This window comes from Oncorhynchus gorbuscha, linkage group LG11 (genome assembly GCF_021184085.1).
Source record: "Oncorhynchus gorbuscha isolate QuinsamMale2020 ecotype Even-year linkage group LG11, OgorEven_v1.0, whole genome shotgun sequence".
NCBI classification, from domain to species: Eukaryota; Metazoa; Chordata; class Actinopteri; order Salmoniformes; family Salmonidae; genus Oncorhynchus; species Oncorhynchus gorbuscha.
Window position 1 is genome coordinate 44,786,280 of NC_060183.1, and position 12,494 is coordinate 44,798,773.

General features: G+C 44.5%; 1 protein-coding gene across 1 annotated transcript; it reads right to left on the reverse strand.

Moving 5' to 3' along the window:
• Positions 1 to 1,646: 1,646 nt before the first annotated feature.
• On the reverse strand, positions 1,647 to 7,938 carry LOC124048728 (sulfate transporter-like). The gene is made up of 3 exons (XM_046369772.1): positions 7,692 to 7,938; positions 5,452 to 6,099; positions 1,647 to 5,233 (listed from the first exon to the last, which is right to left on the reverse strand). Exons 2-3 carry the CDS (start codon positions 6,043 to 6,045, stop codon positions 3,710 to 3,712), a joined length of 2,118 nt encoding a protein of 705 aa, XP_046225728.1. The 5' UTR covers positions 6,046 to 6,099; positions 7,692 to 7,938; the 3' UTR covers positions 1,647 to 3,709.
• Between the last annotated feature and the right edge of the window lie 4,556 nt (positions 7,939 to 12,494).

The window sequence follows — 12,494 nt, forward strand, 5'->3', positions numbered from 1 at the left end:
CTGTAGTGCTCTGGAGTGATGTTTGAACCTGCAATATGAAAAGTCAGCATAATTCATGCCAATGCCCAAAGTAAATGATTATTTCTATCAAACTGACACAGCAAATTGTGAAATTACTAAACGGTAGTAAGCCTATAATGGCTGAGCACAGAGGAATTGTTCCAATGCTGTATTCTGTTATTTTGCCAGTTAATCATTGACACAGCCGCTGTCAAGTGAATTGGCAACTGAAAAGGACCAGCATTCAATATAACTTCATAGTCTCAAAATCATTAGTCATTTAAATTACACATAGCTAGTATTGTAGTAGTTTATTAAACCATGAATTTACTTATACTTTATACAAAAGCGTTGTTTCTATTGATAACTAAGATGCACAGTATATAAAAACATTCAACCGTCAACAACTCTACAAAGTAATATAAAATACGATTTTAAGAATAATTTGATAAGATTCCAAACTTTAAAAGTTCATCTGAAACATCAACTTCTATTGTAAATGTTTAGATACCAACACCTTGTTGGAATAGACACTGGAGTTTGTGTGTTACAAAATAACTGGTGAAGTCACCATCAATATATTATGGTGAATCTGTCCTGGTCAAACACAAAATGAAACATAAAATAGATTGATTCTCCCTTGATTAGTAGTTAGATGGTCAACCAGAAATCCGCTATAAAACAACCAGCAGATAACATTATCACTGACACATTCATCACTGTACAAAAGCATGCTAGTTTTATTATTCAAATAACATTAACCCCCCCCCCCCCCCCCCCTATTAGCATGATAAAGAAAACCCTTCTGTTTAAGCTGGAGATGATGTGTTTTTGCATGGGCTGCGTCTCAATCCACCTGTGTTGGCATCTGTGGTGGGAGTTGGCAGAGTTACAGCGGTGTTTGTCCGACCAGGAGACATCCCCGAAAATCATCTGAAGTCGGTGCCACCGATGTGCCAACTTCTGTCTGTAGCGTCCGAATGGTTGACCCCACCATCGAAAGCTGAGTCTCTCATGAACGCGTACATGTTGGTTGTTTAAAATCAAAGTATACCTACAGAAACCTGAGACCTTCCTCCCTTCGACAGGAAGAAGAGGGCGAACGGCACGATGCTTCCGAAGCTGTTTTTTTCTCTCTCAGACACCAGCGAAGGCACAGGCACATGGCAGACATTGCCAGCAGCATACCACCTTGCGTACCACTGCTGGCTTGCTTCTGAAGCTAAGCAGGGTTGGTCCTGGTCAGTTCCTGGATGGGAGACCAGATGCTGCTGGATGTGGTGTTGGAGGGCCAGTAGGAGGCTCTCTTTCCTCTGGTCTAAAAAAATATCCCAATTCCCCAGGGCAGTGATTGGGGACACTGCCCTGTGTAGGGTGCTGTCTTTCAAATGGGATGTTAAATGGGTGTCATGACTCTCTGAGGTCATTAAAGATCCCCTGGCACTTATCGTAGGGGTGTTAACCCTGGGGTCCTGGCTAAATTCCCAATCTGGCCCTCAAACCATCACGGTCACCTAATAATCCCCAGTTTTCAATTGGCTCATTCATCCCCCTCCTCTCCCCTGTAACTATTCCCCAGGTCGTTGCTGCAAATGAGAATGTGTTCTCAGTCAACGTTCCTGGTAAAATAATGCATAAATACAAAATTATGAGGATAATACACTTTTACTGTTTGACCAAATCATAGGTTTAGCCGCCAACAAAATAGGATCTTTGAGGTGACAATGTACAACTTGCTCTTGCTACGTTTATAAACACCTTTCCGTTTTTTACAATCCATGATCTTGGCTGTATAACTTATGACAGAGTCGGAGAAGGTCTCTTTGCTGATGCCACGTTTGACCTTGAAGGTGAGTTTGCGTGACCTCAGCTCAGCCGATCAGAAAACCGGGCCGGCCCTTGCCCACAGAACAACCAAAGGCAAATTTGATAGAAATGTGATTTATAGATTTGTCATTCTTCTTGAAAGCAAGTCTAAGAAGCAGTAGATCTGTTCTATGAGCGCCATTTCTATGCTTCCCAGTCTTAAATTTTGTTTTTGTGTCTTTTACTTTCGGTTTTATACACCAGCTTCAAACAGCTGAAAATACAATATTTTTGCTTATGGAAAATATGTTTCACAGATTGTACAATGATTCTCTACACTAGACTTGCTTATTTTGTCACACACTGAAATTAGGTGAACTACAGTATTAGAATTTTAGCAACCAGGAAATGTCGGCGAGATTTCTGCTTGGTACTTTAACCCTTTACACCTATATGGATAGTTTCTAACAGAAGAAATATAAAAAGTATATGCATGACCATGGTATAACTTGAAGGAAATGATCAGACCAAAGGTTAGAACACAACAGTTCACCTGACACAAGACCAAACAAATCCAAACATTACGCTGTTGATTTCATCTGCGTTTCACATTTACTGTACTTTTCGCTGCATTTGTTGATGACGAATACACTCATAAGACAAGAATATTCACTGCAATTTTGGGGTAGGTGCAAACATTATTACAAGGGCTTGAGTGAGAGGTCTAACTGGTGTCTTCAAGTGGACACACACCTCTCCGAACTGTGCACAGTACCTAAGTCATTTCAATGCACTTTTATGACACAAGGAAAGAGCCTTCAACTTAAAGGTGTTTTTTTTAGATCTCCTAGCTTTGCCGTTGAGGAACTGAAGCAAGCACACCTACAGTATTTTGTTTGGAACACAGCCCTACGTCCCCACCATCACACAATTACATCCCAAAAAAAACGTTCCATTATAAATCACAATCTGGGTCAGGTGGACATCATTTGAAAGCTTATTCTATTGCCAACATGACTAGTTATAAAATAGGATCTTACAGTGTTAGGCTTTCACAAGGCACTTCAGACAAACATATTGTAATTTTTGTGCGCATGGAATGGAGTCCTTCAAGTGTGTGTTCTGCAGCAAATTTTCTTCACAATATGACAAACATTCTGTTCAGGACAACCCATGGTATGACGCTTGTCATTCGTGTAACTGCACATCAAATATAGCTATCATGATTGTTGATACGGTAAATTACATCAGTTTTCAAATATGGAAATGTGAAGTGCACATTTGGACTTATGGGTGTGTGGTTTGCTTGTATGACATCAAAGCAGTGTTTATTATAATCCTCCAAGTGTCATCTGTCAGAACACATTGACTCCTCTCAATTTACAGCGTCCCCTCACTCAGACCACAAAAATGTTGCTTAACTACTAGCCCAATTAGCAGGAGGGTTTGGGGGCATTTTTTTTATTGTGCGTGGTACACATGTTTAGAATGACTGTCAGTTGAATCGCACACAGGGCTGTATAAAGTGAGCTGTAAAGTAAAGAGCTGGTTCTGACATCATATATAGTACATTACTGTACAGCCACTGCATTCAGATTTAGATGCTTATGAGTGACCAAATCTGCCATTTTCAACCCGTACAGGGGATGACAGGGGCTGTGAGTGTGAAGGGCTACCAGGCCCATGGACCGCCGGCAATGTCACCTTTTTAATTGTTTTATTTTGATATAAAAACATTTTTGTGTGTGTGTGTGTGTGTGTGTGTGTCAATTTTGACCAAGCCACCCAACAGAAAAATTGTCCAGCCTATCTGGCATTTTCCAGAATTGCCAGAAGGCCAGTCCATCCCTGACCAGAGCCATTTATTTACATATCCATTTATTTGGAAATATACGGCTCTGGTCTACACCAATGTGTCACCAATAAATGCAGATGTTGCCCTGTCATTGGCATATTGAACTGCAGTGTGTACAGTATAGAATGACAAGCGTTCCATGTCTTTGTCAGCCTTCCCAAAGAAAGAGCCTTGTCTGAGAGAATCTATGACCGTTGTATTACAGCTTGCTAGCAGCACTGTGACACCCACCTCCTTATAGTCTTTAATGATCCCTTTGAAGGTTTGCATCCCTGTGGAGTCTACGAAGGGCATGGCAGAGCAGTCTAAGATGATAGTGTGGAAGTCAAGTTCTCTGGATACCAGCCCTACATTCACCTCTCCATTAGTCTTGTCGTCTCTCCCGACTTCCTTCGCTGCCATTTTTTCAGATTTTTTCTCTGCTTCCATCCTCCTGCTCATCTCCAGGAAGGGTTCCACGCCCACGGCCTTGTACAGCGACTTCAGGAAGAAGTCCTTGTTTGCATAGTAGAGCGGGGCCTGGAAGCGGAAGATCTTCACTTTAGGGAGGGACATGAGGTTTTCATACTCCTCCAAATCCTCGTAGTAGACAGTGTCATGGACCTGTCCTAGCAGCGAAACCTTGGGCTTCTGGGTCTGGACGATGATACAGAGGATAGAGAAAACCACCCCAACCACCAGCCCCATCTCCACACTGATCAGTGCTGAGGCACTCATAGTCACCATCCAGACGACAGCGTCCATCTTACTGACGCGCCACTTACTGGGCACGTCTCTGAACTTACGGAGAGCTCCCCTCAGGCTGACGATGATGATACAGGCCAGGACGCACTTCTGGAGGGAATAAAAGAAGGGGGCGAAGAAGAGCAGGACCAGGAGAACGACAAAGGCACTTACAATGCTGGAGACCTGAGTCTGGCAGCCCGTGGAGTCTTTCACCATAGTTTTAGCCAGGGCAGCACTGGTGGTGAAACAGTGGAAGAAGGAAGGGATAATGTTACAGAAACCAATGGCCAACATCTCCTGGTTTGGCCGGACGGTGTAGCCGTTCTTCTTGGCAAACATCTCAGAGAGAGAAACCGTGAAGGCAAAGCTGATCACAGCCAGTGGGATGGCATCGAAGGCCACCCGGGGCATCAGACCAAAACTGGGCACCTTAGGGGGGATGAAGCCTGTGGGGATAGCACCAGAGACACTGGAGTCGTACCGTCCGTGGAAGTCTGCAAAGTGGGACACCAGTGTAGCGCCCGCCACCACTACCAGCTCTGTGGGCAGAGGGATCTTCAGACGATCCTTGTAGCGATCTTGGAGCTCCTTCCCCAACACCAGGACAGAGATGCAGATGACACTGGTGATGAGGTCACAGTAGTTGGTGTTCTGGATGTTACTGAAGATATTGATCCAGGTGACCACCACAGTGCCGTAGCCCTGGTGGCGAGGGATCTTGAGCCCCAGTAGGTACTTGGCTTGGACGGTGAGGATGGTGAACGATGCGCCTGTGGCGAAGCCGTCCAGCATGGGAGCAGAGAGGTAGACGGAGACAAAGCCCAGTCTGAACACAGCCATCAATACCTGAAAGGAGGTAACCATGTTTATCAGATAGCTAATCTAATCTAAAGGTCAATATTCAGCACAGTCATCTTTGATGTGAGGTCATTTATGATGTTTAGGACATGAGTAATCAAGTCTAAATGATTTACATCTGTTCCACTACATGTTGAAATCTGTTCCACTACATGTTGAAAGCAGTTATGAGAGTGCTGAATCAATCAGAGTAGTTGAAACTGTACCTGGTAAATCCCAGCCAAAAACGTCAAGGCTGCTGCGATGCTGATGGCATAACATTCTTTCCCACACTCCATGCCGAAGGCCCCTATTGTCAGGTTGACGGCTGAGCTGTCTGAGTCTTCTGTTACGTTTAAGAATCCATCTACCGTGGCTGCTTTGGTATCATCCAGCTCGAACCCTGCCATATACACCTCTCTGTCCACAACCTGGCCCACCATGAGGCTCATAAGACTGAAGATGCCCACAGACACGTGCCTGGAGGTCCCCATGAAGAAGTAGATGATGTTGGCGAAGAAGGAGGTGTAGAGGCCATAGATAGGGTCCACTCCGGCCAGCAGGCAGTAGGCGATGGCCTGGGGCACCAGGATGATGCCTATGATGAGGCCTGACATGAGATCACCCCAGATATACTCTTTCAGTTTGTACTTGGGAAGCCAGAGCACCACAGGGAAGAACCCAGTCAAGGTGTTCTTGACCCTGGGCACAGAGCAAGACAGGCTACGGCTCAGCTTGGTCTTCAGAACGGTCATGGGCTCTTTCCGCTGCCGGACCCTCCGCTCCAGGTGGGGAACTTCAGTGACCTTGGCTTCCTCCATGGCCTCTGAAAGGGGTGGGTTGTGGGGGTGGGGGTGGGGTGCTTAGCTGTGCTCCTGGAATGAATCAGACAGAGAATCGTCACTCATCATGACACTCATTGATTATTAGATAGTGTGTGTCCCCCCGAAGGAAACAATGATTAAACACCTTCCCAACTAGCATTTGCATTCAAGGGGTGTTGCATTACTCATAGTTCTCTCGTTAAACTTTGATACGTAGTTCATTGTATCATTGAAAGTGTAACAGAGGTTCAGTCAAGGAGTGATTTAGTGAAAATGAAAACATTGAAAAGCAATAAACATGTCGGGATCTGTGAGAGATTAGTTAGGCTATCGTCAAAGAAACTTCCTGCTTGCTGTTAATGTGCTCCCACATCAAGTTCAATGTTACACAGAGACATTCAGCATCGTTGTCACACCCTGATCTGTTTCACCTGTCTTTGTGATTGTGTCCACCCCCCTCCAGGTGTCGCCCATCTTCCCCATTATCTCCTGTATATTTATACCTGTGTTCTCTGTTTGTCTGTTGCCAGCTCGTTTTGTTTCGTCAAGCCTACCAGTGGTTTTCCCTCTGCTCCTGTCTCTCTATTTGGCCTGTTTCCTAGTTTTCCCGGTGTTGACCATTTTGCCTGCCCTGAGCCTGAGCTTGCCTGCCGTCCTGTACTGTTGCACCACCAATCTAGATTACCGACCTCTGCCCGCCCTTGACCTGCTTTTTGCCTGCCCCTGTTCGATTAATAAACTGTTGTTACTTCGACGTTGTCTGCATCTGGGTCTTACCTGAATGGTGATAACCGTGGCAACACTTACTCAAGGACCACAGGGAAAATATACAGGTGTCTTAGGCAACCCATCTCAGATTGCCCCTTAATTCAAAGACAAACGCAGACAATGTATTGACAAACCATCTAAAACTCCAATATATCTTAAATGCGACCTAACCGGAAATATCAAGCATCAAAGCATGCCTCTAATGATAGAAAGCATGCCTCTAATCAGTAGAAAGAAAGAAATTCCGACATTTCCCACTGTGGACAGTCTGAACATCTCTAGATTGAGATGAATGAGTGACCCAGACATTCAGCATTGAGCTCATCATGTCTTATCATGTCTTATCATGTCTTATCATGTCTTATCATGTCTTATCATGTCTTATCATGTCTTATCATGTCTTATATGTCTTATCATGTCTTCAGAAGCCCTAAACTATGCAGTAGATAACTGTCCCACTGGGCACACACTGAGTGAATCAATGTTGTTTACACGTCATTTCAATGAACTTAGGTTGCACCAACATGCAACAGACGTTGTGCCCGGTGGGATGATAACCCTTAACGGTAGCAGTAAACAGAAGATGAAATATTATCGTTGTGTCCCATCGTAACCTCATTACAGCTGTCTGATGGGCTTTGATTCCTGCTTCTTCTTCCTGTACCAAAGTCAAACACCCACCCCTCATGTATTAATAACGGTACTCAAATAGTAATAGCAATTTTAGGTCAAAATCATTTTTAGACCCTCCTCTAGAGGCTCTACATTTACCTGTCTTAAAACGCATGAAATGCATGAAATGGCAGACATAGGTTACACACGCAGGCTACTTGTTATTCTACCAATGTTCAGGCTGAGGCAAAACAATAACTCACCCACACTTCGTTCTGCCAACCCAAAGAGGAATGCAAATTTTGTGTCAAAGTTTTGTAGTCAGGAACATGTAACCTACAGGTACACCTACAAATAGTCACCGCTATCAATGTTCTCCCTCACAGCCAACATGTGAGTGTCACATGCTCTCTCTTTACTTTCTCTTATCCTGTCTCTCCTGTCTCTCTGGTAGTGTCATACCCACACCTCTCTTGCTACCCCGGAGTAGAATGACAAAAAGGGTGTTGTCTCAAATCTATGTTGGATGAGTATAGCGATAAGGGCAACCCTTGTCCTGACACTGATCATTGCCATAGGCTGGACAGCGTGGGGAGGTGGGGCCACTGTCTCCTTTTGGGTTGTCCATAAAGTGGAAGCAAGGTCTCCCTTCGCAATCTAATTTTGTTGAGGGCAATAGGGTAACAAAAGTAAATCGTTTACTGGCTGGTGTGGCTTATCTATCTGTTAATATTCAGACCTAACCTGGGATCTGGTTAGTTTTCAAACTGAAACTGAAGAAGAAGGGTCACAAACGGAAACAGAAATAGAAGGGTCACAAACGGAAACTAAAGCAGAAGGGTCACAAACTGTTAACATGCAGTAGTTCTAGTTGACACAGTGACCTGGTTTGGTGATTGTCTTTACAAACACAGCAATAAGATAGGAGTTCATTCACTATTGACTTGACACCAGAATACTGATCCCGGTTCTCAGTTTATTATGTATTGCATACATTAATATATCTGTCATCATGTGTCAAATATGGAAATGGACATGTTTTTTTAGAACTAGATTTTTTTTGCATTTGACTGAATGTCCTGTTTCCCAGAGGCCTTAGGGTTTAGTAAGGTTTGCCTTTTAAGGGAAATACGTGTTCACACATTCTTTTTTACTCCTGCATTGCATATTAGTCCTCATTAATGAACTACTAGATGATGAGTTGTGTTACATTACATTACATTTAAGTCATTTAGCAGACGCTCTTATCCAGAGCGACTTCCTGGTTTGTCATTGACTAATTGACTAAGACTTAGCCAATTAAGCCATGGAGCACATCACTCCAAATCTGCTATATGAAGTCCCATTGTGCTCAGTGTTATGGTACAGAAATCGATCTGTGACTAGCTAATAGTTCCTGTCTCGTGACCTGCAGTGATGTCATATCTGTGGACCCAATATTAAAGAATGCCCTAGCTTGAAATCCCATGTGAAATCCCATTATGATATGGCATGACTCTAGTGTGGGATCACAAGACTATGTGTCGTCTGGTCTTTCCACTATTGTGCCATGAGGGAAAAGTTGTACAATGGCCCTTGACATTATATCCAGATGAATTAAGTCAAACGTTGACCAGTGAGGTCTTGTGAGATGTGTGTGAATTGATTTGTGCCAGGTCTTGGCATACACCATAACTTATCAGTTTGACCAGTTAAGTTGAAACATACCCTCCAAAAGGTCTGGATCATCAATATGAAGTAGAAGTTGTGTAAACATAATAAACTACATGTATGAAATAATATTTGTGTATGGAATGATATTATATAGCCTTTTATAATGGAATAGCTTACATGTAAACTAAAGAGGTATTTTTCACTAATCAGTTATTCACTTCATCTAGGTTTTTGCCTTGTTTGGCTGTATTTCATAGTGAATGGCACCATTGTTGGTGGGCTGAAGACGTTGCATTCAACAGACACCTGTCCAACCGTGTAACAGGCATCAATAGAGTAATAGTACTAAATTACTGAAATGTGTATATTGTTATTGTTTCATGTGCAACACAATACTGCTCATAATCCGTTTGTATACCATTCATTCCAGACAAAAAATACCTCTTGAAAAACCTATACAGTGCATTCGGAAAGTATTCAGACCCCTTCACTTTTCCCACATTTTGTTACGTTACAGCCTTATTCTACATTGGATGAAATAGTTCCCCCCCCTCGTCAATCAGTAATGACAAAGCAAAGGGAGGATTTTAGAAGTGTTTGAAAATGTATAATAAAAAACTGAAATATCACATATACATAAGTATTCAGACCCTTTACTCAGTACTACCGTTGGCAGCGATTACAGCCTTGAGTCCTCTTGGGTATGACGCTACAAGCTTGGCACACCTGTATTTGGGGAGTTTCTTCCATTCTTCTTTTCACATCCTCTCAATCTCTGTCAGGTTGGATGTAGAGCGTTGCTGCGAAGCTATTTTCAGATCTCTCCAGAGATGGGGTTCAAAATCAAGGCCACTCAAGGACATTCAGAGACTTGTCCTGGAGCCACTCGTGCATTGTCTTGGCTGTGTGCGTAGGGTCGTTGTCCTGTTGAAAGGTGAACCTTCACCCCAGTCTGAGGCCCTGAGAGCTCTGGAGAAGGTTTTCATCAAGGATCTCGCTGCACTTTGCTCCGTTCATCTTTCCCTTGATCCTGACTAGTCTCCCATTCCCTGCCACTGACAAACATCCCCACAGCTTGATGCTGCCACCCCATGCTTCCCCGTAGGGATGGTACCAGGCTTCCTCCAGACGTGATGCTTGGCATTCAGGCCAAAGAGTTCAATCCCTACCGGCCAAACCCTCCCTAACCTGGACGACGCTAGGCCAATTGTGCGTCGCCCCATGGACCTCCCGGTCGCGGCCGGCTGCAACAGAGCCTGGGCAAGAACCCAGGGTCTCTGGTGGCACAGCTAGTGCTGCGATGCAGTGCCCTAGACCACTGCGACACCCGGGAGGCCCCAAACTTCTTCCATTTAAGAATGATGGAGTCCACTGTGTTCTTGGGGACCATCAATGCGGCAGAAATGTTTTGGTACCCCAGATCTGTGCCTCGACACCATCCGGTCTCAGAGCTTTATGGACAATTCCTTTGACCTCATGGCATGACTTTTGCTCTGACATGCGCTGTCAACCGTGAGACCTTATATAGACAGGTGTGTGCCTTTCTAAATCAAGTCCAACCCCCACTTCCCTCCATTCTGATAGCAAATGTGCAATCCTTGGAGAATAAAATTTATGAGTTACGCGGAAGATTAAACTACCAATGGGACATAAAAAATGGTAACATCTTATGCTTAACGTAGTCGTGACTGAATGACGACAATATCAACATACAGTGGGCAGGCTATGTGATGTACCGGCAAGATAGAACAGCTGGCGCCTGGTAAGACAAGGGGCGGCGGATTATGTATTTTTCTAAATAACTGCTGGTGCACGATATCTAAGGAAGTCTCGAGCTATTGCTCGCCTGAGGTTGAGTATCTCATGATAAGCTGTAGACCACACTACCTATCAAGAGAGTTTTCCTTTTTCCTTCTTCGTAGCAGTTTACATACCACCACAGTCAGAGGCTGGCACTAAGACTGCATTGAATGAGCTATATTCCACCATAAGCAAACAAGAAAAATCTCACCCAGAGGTGGCGCTCCTAGTAGCCGGGGACTTTAATGCAGAGAAACATAAATCTGTTTTAGGAAAAATAATTCTGGACCACCTATACTCCACACACAGAGATGCCTACAAAGCTCTCCCTCGCCCTCAATTGGTCAAATCTGACTATAATTTCATCCTCCTGATTCCTGTTACAAGCAAAAATTAAAGTAGGAAGTGACTAGTGACTAGATCAATAAAAAAGTGGTCAGATGAAGCAGAGGCTAAGCTACAGGACTGTTTTGCTAGCACAGACTGGAATATGTTCCGAGATTCCTCCGATGGCATTGAGGAGTACACCACATCAGTCATTGGCTTCATCAATAAGTGTGTCGATGATGTCATCCCCACAGTAACAGTACATACACGCCCCAACCAGCAGCCATGGATTACAGGCAACATCCGCCCTGAGCTAAAGGTGAGAGCTGCCGCTTTCAAGGAGTGGGACTCTAACCCGGAAGCTTATTCGAAATCTCGCAATACCCTCTGACGAACCATCAAACAGGCAAAGCATCAATACAGGACTAAGATCGAATCGTACTGCACCGGCTCTGACTCTCATCGTATGTGGCATGTTTTGCAAACCATTACAGATTACAAAAGGGAAGCACAACAGAGAGCTAAACTACTTCTATGCTTGCTATGAGGGAAATCACACTGAAACATGCATGAGAGCTCGAGCTGTTCCGGAAGACTGTGTGATTACGCTCTCCGCAGCCGATGTGAGTAAGACCTTTAAAAAGGTCAACATTCACAAGGCCACAGGGCCAGACGGATTACCAGGATGTGTACTGCGAGCATGCACTGACCAACTAGCAAGTGTCTTCACTGACATTTTCAACCTCTCCCCCTCCAAGTCTGTAATACCAACATGTTTTAAGCAGACCAGCATTGTGCCTGTGCTGAAGGTCACTAAGGTAACCTGCCTAAATGACTACTGACCCGCAGTACTCACGTCTGTAGCCATGAAGTGCTTTGAAAGGCTGGTCATGGCTCACATCAACACCATCATCCCAGAAACCCTAGACCCACTCCAATTTGCATACCGCCCCAAAAAATCCACAGATGATGCAATCTCTTTTGCACTCCACACTGCCGTTTCCCACCTGGACAAAAGGAACACCTATGTGAGAATGCTATTCATTGACTACAGCTCAGCGTTCAACACCATAGTGCCCTCATAGCTCATCACTAAGCTAAGGACCCTGGGACTAAACACCTCCCTCTGCAACTGGATCCTGGACTTTCTGACGGGCAGCCCCCAGGTAGTAAGGGTAGGTAACAACACATCCGCCACGCTGATCCTCAACACGGGGGCCCCTCAGGGGTGCGTGCTCAGTCCCCTCCTGTACTCCCTGTTCATTCATGACTGCACGGCCAGGCAC

Bases quoted from the DNA above. Each gene is read 5' to 3' on its own strand.
- LOC124048728 (XM_046369772.1), bottom strand. From the start codon at position 6,045: ATGGAGGAAGCCAAGGTCACTGAAGTTCCCCACCTGGAGCGGAGGGTC. The intron at 5,234-5,451 runs GTACAGTTTCAA...ACCTCCTTTCAG, and splicing joins TTTTGGCTGGGATTTACCAG to GTATTGATGGCTGTGTTCAG.